A 21,504-nucleotide genomic window follows, 5' to 3' on the forward strand; every position below is an offset into this window, starting at 1 on the left:
CAGCAATTTACTTTGGCTCTCCTGAGCAAACAACACGCTTATGCCAAGTAACTCACACCTAAGGACCAAAGCTGAAGGTGGTCCTTTCTAAAGAAGATCGAAGATCTACCCAGACACTTCCACACATCATCTGATCTTCAAACCTTCTTCTCTTCTGGCACTCCTTTCCTTCCTGACTAAAAGTATCTTAATTTCTTCAATAATGCAGCTTTGTATGTTTCAGTTCCTGTTTCCTTTCCCCTATATTGTTTCAAATATGTTTACTTCTACTCTGAATTGACAGGGCCAGTTTCTAATTTAACTTTCCACTAATGTCAAAGGGGCTAAATATTTTATTCATAATAAAATTTGCTTTTATCTGTGCTACCATTTCCAGCTGCCTCACCTCTGTTCCCCCTGTCCTGTTAATGCCTCCCAGGTTTTCACACAGGTACAACCAGGCTATTAACAATGGTTCTTTCCCAAATCCCTGCCATTATTTAGAGCTGACCACACCACTGCTACTGCCAGCTGCCCAGAACTTTGGGGCTAGTCTGTCAGCTCGTAAAATGTCCCAGGCCTGTGAGGTTGTGGCAACTACAAGGTGTTGCTGTATTTCAAGATTCACAAATCATTTTAAAGAATCAGTTCATAGCAGAGCCAAAATAAATTGTGGCTAGATATGCCAAGCATTGATCATAAATGCTAATAAAAAATCAGTAGGTTTATTAAATTTACTGAAATTTTTGTAATATGGATGCAGATTTTTTTCTCCCATCAAATGATGTAGGATAAAGTATCTGTATTGAGACACTTGCCAGTCACTTGTGTTGCTTTCTGAAAAAAAGACCCAATCTTTGCAAGTTTTACTGTCTTCACTTGACTTCATAGCCCATCGCCTTAACAGGGGATGCTGTGCCCACATTTCATACAGTCATCTGTCAGCAGGAGCCAGCAGGAACATTTCATACACCTGTTTAGGCTGCCCTGCAAACTCCTTGTTTGATGAGATAGCATAGATAGAACCACTAACTGAAATACTTGCTATTTGAAATAAGTGCAAATTCTGCACAGGCAAAGACGTGGGAAGCAGTCCAGGAAAGATGTCGCTCTTGTCATCCCTCATTAGGAGATTGCCCCTTCAAAGGGCCAAGTTTCTGGAATCCCCACTAATCTGGAATCCCCGCTAATGCTGTTGCGTAAATGGTTGATGGCAGGGTCACACCCAGGGTAGTGCAGAAGCACTGCCCGTCACCTGCTCCCCGTGGCACTCCGGTTTTGTACTGCACACACGTGGAATCACTCTCACCTCATCAAATGATGTAGGTCCACACGCTGAGCCTCAAAGTGCACCCTTGAGCGCCTGCACTGGCACTCAGCCAAATCAATTCACCCGGCCTAAAGTTATACAACTGTTTACATACTGTATGAAAACATTTTATCTTCTTTCATGAGACATTATCCGCCTGTCTGGGACAATTTACGTGCTTCACTTCCAGCCTATTTCTAAAACATCTGAAGTGAAGACCCTAAGTGGAAAGTCCTACTTTCATTTACAATCTGAGCAACTGCTTCTAGTAATTGAAGTTCAGAGAAAATAAGGTATTTTCGAGGTTTGTCTTACTTTAACAGGCTTTTCCAGCACAAACTCCTAACACCGGTGAGATTCTAGATGAATTTCGTAAATAGATCCCAAAATCATGTCGGTGACACTTCTCCACAGTTAGGACAAGCAATGCACAGGTCTGCTGTTTCCAAAAGCCACTGACAATAGAGGAGGTGATAGGTAAATTCCTCTTTCTCACTCTTTTTTTTTTTTTTTTACCCCAGATTACTCTGGTCATACAAGGCTCCTGAGAAGAGCTCTCAGAGTGGTGGGGCAGCCATCCATGTTTCTCAGCCAAGCATACCCCATTGGATGGGAGCAGACTGAGTGGCCTCCCAGGGTCACTGCCAGGGTCACTGGCACCCCAGAGGCCTGCCTGGGGAGCCGAGCAGACCAGGGCTGGCACTCGATGAGGTGGCTGGGCCTGGGCATGGCAATGGCAGCGTGCTGACCCACACCCTGCCCAGGGAGGTGTCGGGCAGCCCCTCACCGCCACCCCACGCACTGCGGCCTCGCCTTTGTGTGAGCTCCACCGTGTTTACTCTCCCACTTCCTTGTTCCACTGCACTGCGAGGGCCATAAACCGCCCAGCTGGCACGGCTGAGCCCTCGGTAGCAGGGACAGGAGGAAGAGGAGGGAGGGGGATGGCGGTCATGCCCTGGCTCTGTGCTGGAAGGGCACCTCAGGTGCCGCCGTGGTGGTTGGGAGCGCAGCCCTTCCTTTAGGGCTGGTGCAACCACCCCCGGTGGGTCTCATGCCCACTGGCCACCCTCATGCCCGTGTCCAGGGGCACACCAGGATGGAATAAGACCTATTTCCCCTTCTTCTCGGACTTGAGGGGCCACAATGTGACGGCCCTGCGCATCGGCGAGTCCTGTGCCCTGGTCTTCATCTTCCTGCTGTCGTTGGCGGGAAACATCTGGGGCATCTGCCTGCTGGTGAGGCGGCACCGCCGGCTCTGCGCCGCCAACTGCCTCGTCCTCAACCTCTTCTGCGCCGACCTGCTCTTCATCACTGCCATGCCCTTCATCGCCGTCGTGCGCTGGACCGAGTCCTGGGTGCTGGGCAACTTCGTTTGCCACCTGCTCTTCTATGTGGTGAGCTTGAGCGGCACCGTCATCCTCCTCTCCCTGTCGGCCGTCAGCCTGGAGCGCTTCGTCAGCATCGCCCGGCTGCGCCACGCCACCTTCCGCCGCCGCAAGGTGCTGGCCGCCGCCTTGCTCCTCATCTGGGGCCTCGCCGCCCTCGCCACCCTCCCGCTCTGCTGCTTCTTCACCGTGGTGCAGCTGCCCGCCCCCGCCGGCCAGGTGAGGGCGAGCGCCGGGCGCGGCAGCCGGGCCGGGCCGGGCCGGGGGGCGGCGGGACCGACGGCGGTGGGGGCTCGTCCGCCTCTGCCCCGGCGGGACAGCGGCCAGCGAGGAGATCGCCTGCAGGGCGGGCAGCGCTCTGTGTGCTGGGCAGGTGCGAGGCTGTGCCCGGAGGAGCGGCAGGAGCTCCCCCGCCGACCCCCGGCCCGCTCTCCCGGCCGACCGTCCCGTTAGGTGGGAAACGCGCATCGGCTGAGATTCTCTTTGTGCTCCTCGGTGCGGCTCAGAGACCTCCTTTTCAGCTCACTTCCCCTTGCCGAGGGATCAGCATCCCCAGGGATCAGCGTCCTGGGAGAGCTGCCCTGCAGCTGCAGCCCCCTCTGTACAAAGTGGCCATGCACAGATTTTTCTGCCTAATATTTTGAACTGCATACAAAAGTGCACCCCACATGACACTTGAATAAATGAATAAGATAAGTTTCAATTTTAAAGTTGCCATTACCATTTGATAAGAAATTAATGGAAGTATTCCAGTTGTGGACATATCTATTTGTGATTGTATGGGCTTTTAAAACTATCAAGTAATATATTACTTGACCCCTTTGTCTAAGTAGAAAGTTTTCAGTCTTGGTTTAGCCTTGGTTTAGCCATTTTTTCCCATAAGCATTTTTTCCCATTAGCATTTTTTCCCTCTCATATCCCCATAAGAGGGATATAAGAACAGTGCTGTACTGAAAATAATGGTACAATATTACTTTTTTGCTTCAATGTTTTTAAATAGGACATTCATATTTGCACCCTGGATTGGCCCAGCACTGCAGGCGAAACAGTCTGGGACACGACCTTTGCCATTGTTTTCTTTCTGATACCGGGATTCATCATTGTCATCAGTTATTCCAAAATCTTACAGGTATGTTTTTCCTTTAAATTTTGTTGTAAACAAAGGGAAGTAAACAGTAACTCACTAGGCATCAGCATATTGTCCCCAAATACCAATACATGTAAAGGGAACAAACATTTGTTCAATAAATTATAAGTATGTGATATGAAATCGAGCATTTCAACCTGCACATAAGAGCCTATATACTTCAATTAACAACATGCTTCAGCAGCACATTATGAGAGGCCCAACACATGGTTTGTCTTCTCATGTATAGTATTAAATACACTTCTTCATTTATGTGCTATTCATATTTCAAGAGTGTCAATCTCCTAAATGCTGAAAGAGTCAGGTATTTGAAATAACTAAAAACTAGATTTTGCTTTTCTTGAACCTAAACTCATCATAAGGGATTTGTAAGAAAGCAAAGAAAGGTAGGACTAGAAAAAAAGCCATCCACTTTTTGATCTACTGACTTTCTGCATGTGTCTTTAGTACACAGATCTCATTAGATTATGCTTAATCCTCCACAATTTCAAATATTGTAAATAAAACCTGTAAATTAAACCATCTGCTTCCACTTTCTTTCTAAGTGGATGATGTTTAACATATGCTGAAATATAAGCCAAGCCACACAGCACCACAGAGTTTTAATCTATAGTCTAGCAAGCATTATATTAGCATCTAATTTCATTTTAAACTATCCAAAACCAGAGTGAGAAAGATCTAGAAATCTTCAAACCAAGCACTTCAAACTAGTCACTGCAATGCCTAGTTTTTAACAACGAGCTACAAGATCCTTGCTTGCTTTTTTTGGTAATTAAACTTCTCATAAGAAAATTATAGGTTTTGGAAAGGAACCTCAACATACATAGATTCTTGAGCAAGGAGTTAACTGATAAAACGCTGAGCACCAACGGGCTCTGGATACACATGCCAGAGCTGGATGTAGGTGTAAAATGAACCAAGGACCTAGAATCTGGTCTCCACATATCCTTGCTTATTGATCAAACTTAAACTTGTAGTAAAAGTCATCAGCCTGTAGTTTCTGTATTAGCTCATTGTAACCTTGAGGTAAATGCATTAGGTGAACCTCTTCTAGTGAAGTAAAGCACTTGCAACCACATACAGGTAGGTAAAGAGCTCAGAGTAAGTCACTGGAGAGTGAGTCCTTTGAAACAACTGCAAATAACTGGAGGCCAAGAAATGCCACAGTTCTTGGTCAGAGCCCAGGACAGGAATGGTGTTTGTTAGTTTCATCCTTGCAGACTCCAGATTACAGGTAAATCTATTTTAAAAATGGCACATAGGGAGCTAGAAACCAAAAGCCTGGATTGGAATACTGGATTACAAGACATCCCCATGCTGCTCTGCTCCTGTTTCTTTTCTAACTTGCTAAGAGAGATGCTAAAATACATTACCATTTCCCCTGAAATGAGGAAGGCTTGAGGGCCATAGCAAGATATAATTGAATCTTCTCTCTCTCCAGGAAGCAAGCAGAACTGAACTGGAGAATGTCTCAATCCCTGAGTCATTCCCAAGAGCAGACTCACTCTCACTTTGTGAGAATGCTTCATCATGCCAGTGCACACATATCATGATTCTCAGAATTGCTGGAAGCAGTGCCAAGCATTCATGTATTCATGTTACAACATTGATCAGAATGATGAGGATAATGAGGACTGACTACAGATGCAAGACCAGAAATTTTTTAGAAATATACACTACTACAAATGTGTACTTCACAATTTAGTCTGAAACTGAGTATTATTTTTACATAACATTTCCCAGAAGTATCACTGGCAAAAGTGATAGATTAGTTTCCAAGATTTGTTATTCATTTGGTTTTCCTTTGTTCTGCCTCTCAGGCAAGACTTTGTCAGAGGCTAGAGCTAGGAAAGATGTCTGTGTTCTGGAAGTTACGTGCTTATATATATCTGACTTTTCAGTTCCTGTTTGTCCAAGTGTGGTCCAGATGCCAAGGATAGGTATCTATACTGGCTAGACCAAAAAGAGATCCACAACTTACCACTGCCACTCCATTTCTTTTGAACACTTTCTTAAGAAGCAATTGTGTCTTATTTACCACAGTCGTGGTGACTCTTGCATTGTTAGTTCTAGGCTGTGAAGCTCCTGCAGGAAAGACAGAAGGTATTTACATGGGACAGATAAAAATGTATCTGATAAGGACATTCTGTAGCAGTTTTGAACAGTGATGACTGAGAAGTGCACACAACCCAGTTTTCCTGTTTTTGTATTAGAAGTGGATATTAGTCCTTTGCATTTTGTGAAACCTTTGTTCTTACTAAGATAGGTTAGGCACTCTCTGAGAACAATTCTTAGTTTGGACTGTTTGGAGGAATTAACCTAATTTCTGGATTCCAGATTGTACAGCAGAAGATCATCAAGCTGGAATTGTTTTACATGCTCAGGACATCAGAATTCTCTACTCCTTTTAAATCAGGCAAGCAGCTGTGATAGTGATAACTGTCACCTTCTCAGCCTCAGAAGCTGCTAAGAAATGCACTTTTGGTTCATGGGTTTTAATTTATACATGCTATTGAAATATTTAGAAGATGTCTAGATTCTTAATGAGTATTTATCTCCATGAAAAATTCAGAAAACTGCTAACAAAATGACAAATTACTCTCTCTAAACATTTTCATCCTTACCTGTACCAGGAAGTTCAAATGTTGCTAGTATTAGTGTTACCCTTCCTGTAGTTTCTGCTAAAGGGAAAAGTGGCAGGTAGAGCCTTACCTTTTGTCTTCCTATATAGTCAGCTAAGGATTAATCAAAACCTTGATCAATCAAGTCTTGATTGATCAAGGCTTTTGAAAACACCCCTTCCTTATGCATGCAGGGGATAAAGTGGCATCTCAGTGATTTAGCACAAATCTTTACTAGATATTTCAGTTTTAATTTCTTTGCATCAGAGGTATGAATGTAGCAAAATTAATTGTGCCATGCCAACTTCAGGGAAGACAGGGATTTAGAGCAGAGGATTTCAAATTTTCTGCAAGGCAACTGGGTCCAATATTCTACCTAATGACAGATGATGCACACCTGTGAATACTAGGTTTCCAAGCTACCCATAGTCTAGTTTATTACATCAGAGTGCTTTTATAAGACACAGGTTTTTATAGTGACTCTAACGATCTGTAAGATTTCATAGAAAGCAATTGTGATTGCTGTCTGAAAAGCTAAGTGTGACACAAAACAATGCACAATCTCATTCACATTCAAAATAATTTATTATAATAAATTCATGCTCCTTCTAATACCTACCTTATAATATCAGCCTGCCCATAAGAGAATTGGATTGCTTTCCTTCTTGTGCATCAACAGGATTGCTAACTATGTTCCAGTTTGCATTTGTGAAAAAAATCAATGGGTTCCTTTAGATAGAGCAAATGAGGTCATAATTTGAATTTAATGGGATTTCATGAGTAATTAAGACTGTTTTATGCTGAAAAGCATTTGTGACTGGTAGAGAGCCATGAAAAGAACAACCACTTTGCCTAATATTGAGATGAATTCACAGCTGAGAGGAAAAAGAATTGCTAGTGAAATGAGAACATTTGAAATGGAACCATGGACAAAAAGTACAAATGAATTCTGCAATGTGGTTTTTTTGTAGTTGCTTATCAAAAGAAAACATCATATGCCAAAATTTACGTTTTCACTTGTAGAAATGTGTTTCAGTGAAAGTTTACTTTCTTCTCTTTTACTGCAGATTACAAAAGCATCAAGAAGAAGTTTAAATGCTGGTTTAGCCTACCCAGAACATCATCAGATTCGTGTTTCCCAGCAAGACTACAAACTATTCCGAGCCCTTTTTCTGTTGATGATCTCTTTCTTCATTATGTGGACTCCAATAATAGTAATTATTTTTTTAATTTTAGTTCAGAACTTCAAAAAAGATTTAAATATTTTGCCATCAGTTTTCTTCTGGATATCATTATTCACTTTTGCCAACTCTGCTGTCAATCCAATTCTGTATAATGTTGCCTATTTCAGACGTAAATGTCAGGAAATTTTTCTCTGTTGTACAGGGAACCCTGAAAGGCATAGAGCAGGTACAGAAACCACTGCAAGAAGAAGTAACCATGAACAGCCACATTTGTCTTTCATTACCAGATAATTATTTAAAGTCTGAGCTATGCCACATTTTGGATTTTGTCTATCCCAGGTCATATAGGTCATTATGTTATAGTATTACATGCCAGAGCAGGAGGAAAAAAGCTAAATATGTATTTTTAATTCCTGCGGGTAAAATTCTCTTGACTTCATTGCTTTGCCTCAGTAAGATTTGGACAATTTAATTTAAAGGAATTCTCCTCTTACGCTGAAATAAATAGAAGTATGGCAATGAACTTGGTGAATGTAAAATAGTTGAATTAAGTACTTAAAAGTTTCTAGTGAAAATGTTTATCCTCAGAAAGTATCTGCTTTTTTTTAAATCCAGTTTTTAAAGGGAACTTGATTAAAAACTTCAATAACTGTCTGCCTGAATGTAAGTTTGAGCAGACTAACTGAAACAAGGTAATGAACATGTGTTATCATCAAGTAAATGACTAGTTTGGTTCCATCTCAAATTAAAAATATGGACTTAATACATGTGAATTAATAAGTAAAGAATAAATACATAAATGGTTAATTGTCATGTGTAAAATAGTTCTTTTAAAAATATCTATATTTTTTATGTCTTTGCAAGTCATATAATAAAGTTAATTAGTGATATATAGGGTCACTGAAATTCCTTTCTCTTTTCTAAATGATTTCTAGTATTTTACAGGGAAAATATAATGTTCTAGTTGAAAAGAAAATAAATATACTTGGTGGTTTATGATAAATACTCTTTTCGTCAGAAATTGAAACCACTAAAAAAAACAAGATTAAATTCTTAACTATCACCAGTCACCAGTTCAAAAGAGTGCACTAAGATAACAGGCTACTAATGAAACCAATGTGTACATATGTACAGATTTGCATACAATTTGTATCCCATGTAATCCAAGTTTATTAAAATGTTTCATTGGTTTATTAACAAAGTGAGCTACACAGCTCAGATAAATATATTGAAAATCTAAATGGACCCATTTAAAGCATTTTCCAGAGAACACATGATCAATGTGTTAACTTTACATCCATGGTGCTGTTACATGGCTTCTTTCCATAGGGTTGGATCTCCTTAAGAGCAAAATCCTGAAACACACAAAAACCACAGTTGTGTTTCTTAAACGCTCCAGACAAAATTTAATTACACAAAGTTTCACCAAATTTAAAATGCTTACTAATTTCTTTAAAATGCTCCTGAGTCCAGCAGTCTGTTACTTGTAATAATAATGCCATTACCTTACTCTGCAGTTTATAATTCTAAGGAATTTTCAACTCAGAACAAAACAGGAATTCATCCGATCCATTACACCTCTCCTGAGAATTTTAATACTTTTGCAGACAACGTACTGGGCAGATCAATGACAGAGTATCTTTCAGTGATACTAGATTTAAAAGAGTCTATACTTTAACAAGCTTCTAGTTATTTGCCTAAAAAGGATTGTCTTTCAACAAAGTAAGAATCTCCTGACCCCCCAAAACTTCTAATGGCAATAGTAAATTAGCAGAAGGAATATACCACTCTATTTCACAATTGTTGCTTCCAGCAAATGCTAACAGCAGATGCAGTTTTCAACTCTACTGACATGACACTGTATTTACAAGTACTCTCACTTAATATTGACATTACACAGTTTAAAGTTGCTTGAGCTACTACTCCGAGAGACGAAGAGTATCATAGCTTGAGCTATATTTGAGAAGGAGCTACCATCATAAATGCAGTGTAAGTTAGGAAAAAACCCTTTCATTTCCTAGGCTTCTTTTTTGCCTTGAACAGCTAGTATAGATATTTTAATTTTTTTTTTAATCAAGTAAGTTTTGTACATCTATTAGTTGAGCGGGCGCACACACACACACACACACACATATACACTCTTAATTAGCTTTAAGACATAGGCAGAGTATGCACAATTAACAACAGATCTGATAACAGGGTGCCTTGAAGCAAGACAGCAATGTATTACTCTTTGTTTATGGATCAGAGGAACAGATAATAGAGCCACAACAGCTGACTTTGCTCATCTGTTCTGACTTCCTTTATAAGACGCAAAAGTTCCCTCAGTCAATCTCAGATTGTTCTAGCATGCCATTGAGAAAAGCCTTTAATCTTGATTTACAGATTTCAGTGATGAAGAACATACAACAACTCTTGGTAAACTGTTCCAAAGGTTAATGACCTTTGGAGTTAAACAAATGGCTGTTTATTTCTGCTCTGAATGTGTCCAGTTTAAAGTTCCATCCATTTAAATTTATTATTTCTGTGTTTGCAAGTCTTTTTCTATCCAATTCCTATTGCTTGTGTGGACAAGCACAGACTTTGCTCAGGTCAGCCTTTAACCTCTTCCTAATAGGAAAAGATTAAGATCTTTAAAGCACTCACTAGAGGACACATTTTACAAACTTTCAATTATTTTTTCTGCTTTTCTTAGAAACTTCTCATTCATCCTCAATACTTTTTCCAGTTATGCTTGTCACCTAATGTGACATAGCAATTAGACCTATGCCAAGCACAACAATCTTTTGTGAGTCTTGGTTTACACATGCAAGAATTGTATTAACTCTTTTGCTCACATCATTACATTGGGAGTTTCCATTCAGCTGATTCACCAGTCAAGTCATTCCTAAATAGTATGCCTTCCAGGATGTGAGGGGTGGGGAGGGAGTTAGGAGAGGTACTACTATTTTATTTGTTCTAAATATTTTTATTTTTCTCCTTCACTCTTTACAATTCCCCACTCTGGGTGTAATTCTTATCATAAGAAACATTATGGTTTCTTCTAGATTATTACCATTTGACCTTTTGTAATACACTTGAGCATAAGTGAGCTAATTCTCTGTGTTGTAAGCTCAGCCTGACTATATGACTCAAGATAGTGTCATGCTTCCAGTATCAGGGCTATGACCCTCTTCCACAGATCTTTGTGAAACAGTTAGCATGAGGACTTGTGAGAAAGGGTCTTCTATAAGGTATCCTTTACAAGACTTCTATTTTCCTTAAAAGCCTTTCTGAAAAATTTCTCAAAAAAGTATTTGAACAAAGGCAAAGAGATGTGATAAAAGCTGCCCAATTACTTTTTACTATAGCTATGAAGTTTATCCTTGCTTTGTTTACTCACACTACATTGATTTAATTGTTTTACAACTTCCTCTAATTACTGTTTCAGCTGACCTGATATGTTGCATGAAAAACTATGCACCTCAGCTCTCCTTCAGATAAGGGAAGCAAAAGTTGGAAATAATTTACTACAAGCTCCAGTTTTCAACAGAAAAAGTTACAGCCACTAAGTAAAAGGCTTTATGCATTTGATATCTAATGAGTAATAGAATCCCAGTGCTTTAGTCATTAAACCCTGAAATAAAATTCTTCAGAAAAAAGGTTCTCACCATTATGAGCGATAACTCTGTATTTCCTGTCCAAACAGAGGTCTATCTGCCTTTGTCTGACAATTTTCAGTGCATCTGGAGGCAATCCCTTGGGGTCCCGGGAGAACACAAAGGAGTAGCTATCAGCACAAGTGCCATCTGCATTTAGCTGGCGGCAGGAGTAATGAAGAGCATATGTGTCATAATCTGTGTCCACTACCCAGTGATCATCATCTGGAAAAAACCATAGCAAAGAAGAAAAAGTGTTAGAGACACCAGTGAAATCCAGTAAATCAGAAAGGATTGCTGCCATAACTCTATTAAAGAAAATGCTAAGATGAAGATCAGTACAAGTTATAGCAGATTAGCTTTTCACTTATTCCTGTGTCCAGTATTTAATTCCATCTTTATTTTTTAAAAGAAAATAAAGATGGACATGCTCAACCTGCTCAAGGTGACTCAACCCATAAATATTTTCTTACCAGGGATATTACTTAGACTGCATTTTTAAGGAAAAAGATAATCATGCATTTTGCTTGTGTATTAGAAGTATTTGCTACACAAGTTCTGCCATAAACCCTCTTCTTAAAACTTTAGATAATTCTAAAATTATCTAAAAATTCTAACTGTTACAACTTTAGATAATTCTAAACAATTAGCTATATAACCTGACAAAAACCTGGTCACACAGACACTGTTGTAACAGAAGTGAGGCTGTTTCAATGTTTGCAGTAAAACCTGACATATCTGCACCTTCCTCTCTTGGAGCCAAAGATTTCCCTTGCAGTACATCTGCACTGGTGAAGGCAACACTCTGTTGTCTTCCCCTTCTCTCCTGTGGGGGACACCAGACCTTTTAGAAAGGCAGAGTTTGGGGTCAGCCAGCAACCTGAAGAGCCCATGACTCAGCAGCATATAGTGGGGAGACCTGGGAACTGTTTAAGACAAATTGACATCCAAAACATGCTATGTAACTGTGTCTTTAGATGGAATGGATCTCCTATCAGTTCCAAATTCTACCTGCTTCTTTTGGAAACAATCCAAGGAAATGTCTTGACCTACAAAGTGTCTGAATCTCTACTTGGCTCAAGGAACTGATTTTGTATAGGGTGGAGAGATGACAAGTACAAATATATACATGTGATCATGTTTGTCTCTTAAAACAGAGAAATCTCTACATTTGCAGACACAAGACCAAACAAAATAACATTTTATAAATCCTCTTCCCTGCTTGGCCAGCTCTGACATCAGGCTTAGAGAGAACACTAGCATCCAGTAACTGAGTTCTGAACTAAAACAAGTCTTAAAATACTTAATTTGCCTTTCATTTCTTTCCAAACAGTGGCCTTCAATTATATTGTTGGGTAACAAACAAATGAAATACAAAGATACACAAAGGCCAGTTCTTCACTTGTTTAAAGAAAGCCAACCAGCTGTCCCATATAAAAAGTAGTGATTACCTTGTTCATGTTAAGCTTTGCAGTATGATAGTTATTAAGTCTTTTAAGTGTATTTAAGAAATTCAACAGTACTTTTTCTTTTCCCAGCATGGACATACAACAAAACTAGTCTTCCAAGTACTTCTGTATCTTCTATAGTTAAGTACTCACTTCCTTTCTGCAGAAAAGAGGCAACTCCCCAGTACCTCATCTTGAACTTGGCAGGATCCTCTGTGTCAGTGAAAGAGCCGATCATGTCAGCACAGACATCCCAGTTACTGTAGCCAAAGAAAATATCACATTCCAATGTAAGAGCACAGCTTCAGTGACTTGCACAGGGATAGCAGGTAGGATTGGAGCAGTAGCTTAGCAAAATGGAACAAGAGGAGAGTGGCAAACAGCTTACTTGAAGAGTCTGACTCTGCCCTTTGCAGTGGCAGTCATTTGTCCATTCTCATCTACGCTGAACTGGGCTACGACATTGTCCTGCAGAAACAGCCCCTCAGGATCTTTTTTTGCCATAGCATACCAGGTGCCACTGTACTGCAAGGAAATAAGAAAGGCTGCATGTAGACCTAGAACAATGGAAACATTACAACCAGACAGTACAGAATAGGGGAGGTGAAGAGGGAAGAGCATGCAGATCTTTGACACCATGCCTCAAAGGTGTACCTAAGAAGCAAATCTATCTGTTTCAACAGCATAAACCCATCAATACATGCTAGTGCAATCATAATTTGTTGAAATACTGACTTTTTTTGGATAAACTTACCTGTATCTGCAGCTGTCCAGTATAAGGAATATATAACAAAGCATATAACAAAGTATAAGTATAACAAAATTTAGTGGAAAAAGGAATAACAACTGGAAGATCTTGCCAGATCTATGTATATTTTTTTTCCTTGCAATGGTGTCTGAAAACACCAGAGTATTAATTTTTCATAGAAACAGCCAAGTCAGTACAGTCCTTCTGCTTATACCCTACAGTTTGAGACCAATCTGCTAAAACTCAGTTGCTGCAGTATTCCTTTATCAGGCGCATCAGGATCCAGCATCTGTGGAGGTGTGGACATCACAAACTTTAGCTGTTTTTCAGTATCACAGTCTGTGACTTCAAAATGTGACCACACTGGTGCTACTGAATGCCAAATTTTGTAGCCTGGAAAGAGCTATGCAAGACATCACAGATCCAGGAGAATAAAGAAGATTTACCCTGGTCTTGTCGAAGTTCTCCTTGACTTTGAAGCTGCTTACTCGGCAGTCCCGCTCTGCAGTGCTGCTGCCCATCAAGGCCAGTGACAGCAGCAGCAGCCAGGGCAGAGCTCTCTCTGTGTGGGCCATCCTGTCCCTGCAGCAAACAGAGAATAGCATCAGAAACAAGCTCTGCCACACAAGTGAAGGGAGGAAGGCTGCCCTGATAGGTCACCAGGGTCTCACACAGCTTTCCCTGATGCTATGTGCAGGCAAGGCCCCTGCTTGTCCCCAGCCCACAGCAGCAGGGTCCCTTACAGACAGTGCTGGTCCTGGAGCCTCTTGAGAGCCCAAGTGTTGATGGTGGTGGCAGTGCCCAGGCAGGGAATGCTTTATGTACTCCTGGGGCTTTCGCAACCCGCTGAGCCGCAGGGCCAGCACTGGGGAGGGCAGCGGGAGGCGGGCTGGTGGATGCTGCAGGCAGGGGCCCCTTCATTACGGCCTCTTGCGTAACACCCGTGGGCTCAGGTGGTCTTTGACCCTGCTCTGTAGCCAAGCCGGCGCTAGGAGCAAATGCCTCTCTTTGCTTTTCCCAACTCCAAAGCAGAGCTCACACCTGGGGGAAGGGGTGTGCACATGTGTGGGGAGAAAAATGGAATGAGAGGCATCCCACCTTTGCATGGGGGAGAGTGAACTGCCTCCACCTCCTCTGTGATTTTACACACTGCAGTCCAAAATCCATCTTACCCAATATGATCGACCCAGTTACAAGGTGCAGATTTGTTTCCTCCACCTCCTCCTCAAAGTCCTTTCCTCTTTTACCCTGATAAACAGTGGCAAACATAATACTTGCAAGTCTCTGCTCCTGTTTCTGAAAGCCTGGTTATGCCAGAACCTCTTCAGGTCCTCATGACTGGCTCCCTCTTGCTTCCAAAAGGCTCTCATGGCGAAATCATCTCCTGAGCAGCTCCCAGCAACAGGAACAGGGGCCCTGCAGATCCTCAGGATGGTGAAAGAGCCTTTTTATGTGGTACCAGAACTTAAGTGTGGCCTGCAGATATCCAGGTGCATGTACACACCACCTATGGCCATTTTGACATGTGATTAACTTTAAATCAGATATTCCATAACTTCTGTTCTGTTTTTGGCAAACTGTTTTCAGTTATATAAACCATTAATTTCTCCTGTCCAGGCAAGTTTTGCTGCCTCTCAGTCAATATTTGTTCTCTAGTTTCAACATCTTTAGGAAGCATTAGAGAAAATCTGTTAATTATTTTCTAGGCATGTAACCAGAGCAGGATAGGAATGATTGTTACCAAGAGAACTAATTCACCTACCTTTTCACCTCCCATGTTTTTTTTAAAGAATAAAGGCAGAATCCTGTTATTTAAAAGGCTGGTATTGATTACGTAAAAAATAAAGCAAATATATAATTTTAATAAGGAGATACAAATGTAGTATGAAAATACCTCAATAGTAGCCGATGTACACCTTTAACCAATTTATTCTGCATGGCCTTTCCCAGAAGTTTACTTAATACTCCTTTCATATATTCATAAAAATTTTAGACTTCTTACTGTTGCTGTCCTTTAAAATCTCTTCACATCTATAATGCAAAGAATCTGATTGATTTATCTTCCTTTTCTGCTTTATGTTGGAGGCTTTTTGCACACTGCATATGTTCTGTTCACTTTCTTAAACAACTACTGCTCAGGGCTCTTCCATGTCTGCCTTCGATTTCCTAGATAACATCAGCCGCTAAAAATTCCACTATATTTAATATTAAGCTTCTATTCATAGTAAAGAACATATTTAACACAGGAAATTAGAAGGGCGTATGTGTATTAATTGTCCTGAAACTTTCAGTGGTAGCTTTGCAATAAGTCAACATTTCAATTTTTAAGTTGAGATTTTCAAATTTGCTAATTCCTACAAAGACTGAAGAGAAAAAGTAAGCTCTATTCTTCTGGTGACTTTCAGAATCTTGCTCTAGTCTGGCAATGGTGATACAGTGATACATACACATTTTTATAAAACCTTTACAAGACACTCCGTGGTCTTGATATATGAATTCATCATACAAACGAGACCAAAATCAACATGGATTTTCTTTGTTCACTGTCTCACATGACTTATGGAAATAAGATGGATTATAGCTTAATTCATAAGTTTTGAATCAATTATTTTATTTAATACCAAAGAAAACAATTATTTCTTTATTCTCTGCCAATTTGTGAAATATTATCATTTCTCTTAAGTTTGTTCTGTTCAAAAATCTGCATACTGCTTTATATTACCACAGAGGTCCTTGCAGGATCAAATCTATTCCTATCAAGTTTTTCAATAGCATAATTTTCTATGAAGTTTTCAAAGGAGTCCACAGTCACTCACACACATATGTCAAAATCTGCTGAGATTTGACCACCTCTGAAAAGCTAGGTCAGTGTCCCTTTTATACATACTGCTGTTGTCAGAAGATTTACAGACAGGAAATTAAACCACATGTCAATTAAATAAAAATTTACTTCTGTTAATAAGTTTTAATAAGATCAGTTCTAAATGTGTGCAAGGGATTTTCCGGTCTCCTAAATTAATCTGATGCAATAAATCTGAATCAGAAGCATATAATTTTGTATAAGTCATGGCACAGCATTTCTTTAATTGTGTACCTCTACTGATCTCTGCACTATTTGGCAACTTATTTCTGGTTGAGCTGCCTGACACATTTAGTAATTAAAACTTCCACTTATTCAGGCCCTTGAGTTTGGGATCTCTACAAACTCTAGACAATGCCCAAGGAAAATCTTCCTTTGATGTGTTATCATTGGGAATCTGGGCAGTGCAGCTCCAGTGAAATCACCCCAGTATTTCCCAGTCAGATTTTGACAAGTGCAGAAGAGAAGCTGGTCAAGTCAGAATGCTGTGGAGGTCACACAGGGAGCTGGGCTCTCTGCCTTCTCTGCTTTAGCTGTACCTCCAATACTGCCTGCTGGAGACACAGCTTACATTGGTGAAGTCCTTTCAGGGTAACAGATGAAGCACTTCCTTGGTTCAGTGGGACAGAGATTTTAGGCAAAATGGCCGCTCTGTTGTTGGTTAAGTCTAGATCAGGATGTGCTGGGGGAGGAATGGAAGGTTTCTGGCAGATGAGCAGGGCTATGGCAATTCAAGGGTGAATTTTTCTTCAGTCCTAAGAGATGCCAGCAGAACTGTGTAAACTCATAAACAGTGTAAACTTTGCCTCAGTTAAATATCACTTGGATTGATTGGGCTCTGAGTTTGCTTGAGAAATTATGTCAGTGAGTGATCCTCATTCAAACCTAAATATTCACCTCTTAGATTTGTACTTCTCATGCAAACGGAAAGGAACTTGGGCCAGGATTTTGTATCTGAGAGGATTATGCATAGATCAAATCACTGATATCCAAGGATTTCTAGGTTCTGGGAAAGCTCAGACAATTATATTTAAGGGAATTATTAAAATTCAATAAATGATTTAAATATTGATAAGTTTCATACATGACTTCTGATACCTGAGGCTGGCAGCATATTATGAATATTACAGAGTTTTTTTTTAAAGTCACTTTATATTTTTTGGAACTATATTTAATGAAAGGGAAAGAAGGTCTTCTACCTTTGCATTTTTGCCAAGAGGACAGGAAAGGGGCTAACTTCTGTCAGTGATTCTGTGACTGGATTATTTTCTACATTAATAGCATGTAAAATTCTGCAATATTCTCAATTAGGTATAGCAAGGAAAAAATATGGAAGGAAATAGCTGGAAAAAACCTTTCATTATAGAAATTATTTTATCTTTATTTATGACTTTTAATAAAGGAAGAAACCAGTCAAATTACTATTTTAACATCTTAACACGGCACCTTTCAAGCTCTACATATTGAAATAACTAAAATTTTATTTTTGTTCCCAAGAATTAGTCAAGCTCTTAGGAGAAAGTTGACTCAAAAATTGCTAGTAGGAAACGGAACATCCATTTCCAGCCAGACTACAATAGATTGAAAGACTTTTTGCTGTGTTCTCTTGACTGTTTATTTACAGAATGCCATTCATAAACATGGGTATCCATTAAAGTCTCAGAGGCAGATTTGCAGGCAAATGAATGACCACTGTGTGCACAGAGCAGGGGATGCAAGTGCCCTGTGATACCAGACTTGTATCTATAACAAATGGCATGAGCTGTGCCAAGGAGCTTGGTACTTTGTAAGGGACAGCAGTGTGCACTGTCACCATCACAACTGCTCCTCTTGGTGGCAGTCTGAGTACAGAGGTCAAGGACAGAATGGAATGGAAGAGATTGCCCTTTGCTCCATGCCAGCCTGTGTACTACCTGTTCTTGTAACTTAATGACGCGACGTTTTGTTTAGGGAGTAAATTTACACTGAACTCTTTACAAATAGTATTTACTAACAGAACTAATTTAAAATGGTACCTCTATTTTCTTTAACAAGACTTTTTGAGGATTGTGATTCTGAATGGAAGCTTTTTCTGGGCATATAACTAAAATGGAAACAATATAAAACAAAGATCTAAAGTTCAGCAACAGGCTGGCCAGGCAGGTGAGAAGAGCTCTAAATTATAAATGATGGAAGACACAGACCTTATGTACTGAGTCCAGCAATGAACCACAAAGTTCACAAAGCAATAGGAGAATCTGACAAAAATAGAGGCTGAGAAAGCTGAGACTCTTCAGCCCAAAAAGGTTTGGGGGGGATCTTAACAACATACATACCTGACAGGAGGGCATGAAGAAGACTGTCAGATCCTTCTCAGCAGTGCTGAAAAACATTGTCAGTAGTAAAAACTTGTCAAGTTTTTACTTGACTTACAACCTAAGATCTCCAGGGAGTAAATGTGAGAATGGCTGACATTAAAAGGCTGCTGCCTTTTGCCTTAGTCTGTATACTAAAATTCATGCCAAACTATGAAGAAATCCATACTTTTGGTCAAAACTGCAGTGCATCTGGCAACCCTTCACACTAGACTGGCCATTTACTTCAGGAAATCTCCCCCAGAGTCTATAATCTCTGTTGATTACTAACTTCATGATCCCCCAGAGCTAATAATTGGTAGTTTTAAGAGAACATAAACATTTGCAGCTCTATGGAAAAAGCAGTTAACTTACGATCTTCAGTGTTTATGTTTTTAAAATTATTTTTGTAAGAAAAGGGATAGAGAATTATTTTAAAAGAAACATGAAATTAAGGATGTTTATAAGGGTTCCCAGAACATACCAAGTCAGTGACACCAAAACATTTTAGTGCCAAAACCTGGCTGTGTTAGGATCACACAGTACCTGTTGTAAAAACCAACAGAATCAATTCTCACAATGTATTCATTTAGAAGAAAACCACAAACAACTCTGAATATTAATTTCTTGGATTATACATATGAATCTCCAATGTCCAGGCAGCACCAAGATATTAACCACATCAAAAGTCATGCAATTGAAATAAGCATGCTTGATCTGTGTTTTTTCAGAAAATCTTAACTGAATAAACCACATTTACTGCTATAGGATGGGCAGAGACATTCAAATACAAACACTGAGCTGAACTGGGAAACCTTATAAATGCCTTTGACATTTACGTGCTGCTTGAATCTATTTAAATAACCATGTCTGTCAGTTATCCTTCTTAGGAGTTTCCATGTATCACAAGGGCTCAGGAATGGTCTACTACTAAGAACTACTCCATAAATAGTTCCATTTCTGTAGGTACTATGAACGTCAAAGGCAAATGATATCATATGTATTAAAATCACAAAGCAGACATATTTCTGAGAGTCTCTGAAATTAAATGAAGTTTAGATACAAATGTGAATTAGGTTTAATAAAAATAAAATGTTCAATACTGTGGAAAAAAAGAAGAGTAAAAGAGATAGAACAGAAAATAAATATCATATTCCAGCAGAGAAACTTTAAAATTCATTACAAAAATTTCAAAAGAACTTTTGTTGGTTTCTGATATTTCTTTCCATTTCATTTCACACTTGACAATTGCACAAGAGTGCAATTTTAAGAGTGTATCTAAATTAAGAAAAATGCAATAAGAATTTCTTTATGACATAAAAATTCTTATGGGACAGCCCAGAGACATCTGGAATATTTTATTACAAAGAAAATGTATCACCTTACAGTAGTACCAAATTATAAAATCATCTTCATTTGTTATCTCAAAGTACAAATAGTGTAGTTTATCCTTTGTAAAAAGAGATGAGCATGAGGAAGATTTCCTGAAAGCATGATAAGCATTTTAGGTGATTTGCACATAGAAATAAATGATAATAAAATTATACTAAATTTGTTAGTTTACAAAACTGTAAACCCCCCAACCTCCCAGCCCCCAAAGAAAATGGTATCACTTGGTCAGTCTGCCTGTATTCACTTGTTCTCCCTCCAGAGAGTGACATGCCACTCTGTTTCACTGAATTAATGTGATCACAATATAAAGAATTGATGTCTAAACTGATTTATCATGTGTGATAAAGATGAATGAGTAAGTCTCACATAGAAGTTAATTTTTTAGAATGTTTTAGCTGGGCATAAGACAGATCCTCTATAGGTGCCTTCTCCTTCAAAGAAACTACTATCTGGAATGTTCCAAAGTCAGTAAAAAAATATGACTGAACACATAATGCAAAAAAATGTTACAATTCCTTCACATGATTTCACTGAGGCTCTTCATCATCCTCTTCTTTTAAAGCACAGAATGAAAAGTAATGAGCTAGTAATTAGGAAGATGACAAGCACTAATTTAACTCTATGTAGTTACATATGAAATGATTTTCAAGTCTCTACTGCTTTTATATGTATTGATCAAATATTGAAACTACTAATATTGAATTTGAGTAAGAATAAATGTGCCTTTCTTCTGCTGTTTTCTTGTAAACTGTGTGTGTGTACAACAGTGAGAACACTGCTGTGTTGCCACAAGTTCCTATCACTGGGTCACCTGTCAAGAAGATGCTGCAAACTCACACACCCACCAGGGAGGGGCTTATCCCCCAGGCTGCTGGGGGCAGCAACCCAGTCAGAGAAAAGGAGCCAGGCCAAATTGTGTTTCTAATGTGCTGATTTTCATATAGCTTTTAAAATCTGTAGAGCATCTGCAGTCTGGCAAAAAATTAGTTCCGTACATAGTGTTTCATATGATGGTCAGAGGGAAAAGTAATGTTAGGTGTCATTGAGCATCTATCAGTGACCTGTTCTCCGTGCTCGAGACTATCTGTGCCAGTTACCCATGTTGATTCTTTGAGATCTGCTGATAAATACTAATGTTGACACACTGTGGCTTCTGGCAGACAGATGATGCACTTTGGTAATACTCTTTTCAAATTAAGAATGGCCAAAGGGTGTGTGCTTTATTTTCTTACACCAAGACTCTCTCATTGCTTTTGGTCTAGGTGGATGCCATAAACAGAAGTAAGATTAATTGTATTGCAGTCCTCCTCCTGTGCTGGAATTCAGATCTGTTTCAATGAACACAGACCATTTACTGTCATAGTTGGCACTTAAATTCAGCCTTCTCATGTAGCTTTGGAATGTTTGCTCCTCAAATTCAAGACATTTTCCACCATTCATTTTCCATTCATGTTCGTAAT

General features: G+C 39.6%; 2 protein-coding genes across 2 annotated transcripts; one reads left to right on the forward strand and one right to left on the reverse strand.

The window, feature by feature from the left end:
- The first annotated feature begins 1,182 nt into the window (after positions 1–1,182).
- On the forward strand, positions 1,183–8,432 carry FFAR4 (free fatty acid receptor 4). The gene is given in 5 exon segments (XM_054637840.2): positions 1,183–1,254; positions 2,262–2,335; positions 2,337–2,892; positions 3,674–3,802; positions 7,509–8,432. Coding segments are annotated over 5 exon segments (1,239 nt in total). The 3' UTR covers positions 7,917–8,432.
- Positions 8,433–11,234: 2,802 nt separating this feature from the next.
- On the reverse strand, positions 11,235–14,829 carry RBP4 (retinol binding protein 4). Its single transcript, XM_077183567.1, is given in 7 exon segments — positions 11,235–11,488; positions 12,865–12,971; positions 13,100–13,236; positions 13,906–14,041; positions 14,203–14,257; positions 14,260–14,447; positions 14,780–14,829. Coding segments are annotated over 7 exon segments (927 nt in total).
- Positions 14,830–21,504: the final 6,675 nt, after the last annotated feature.

Source organism: Agelaius phoeniceus, chromosome 9 (genome assembly GCF_051311805.1).
Source record: "Agelaius phoeniceus isolate bAgePho1 chromosome 9, bAgePho1.hap1, whole genome shotgun sequence".
Classification (NCBI taxonomy): Eukaryota; Metazoa; Chordata; class Aves; order Passeriformes; family Icteridae; genus Agelaius; species Agelaius phoeniceus.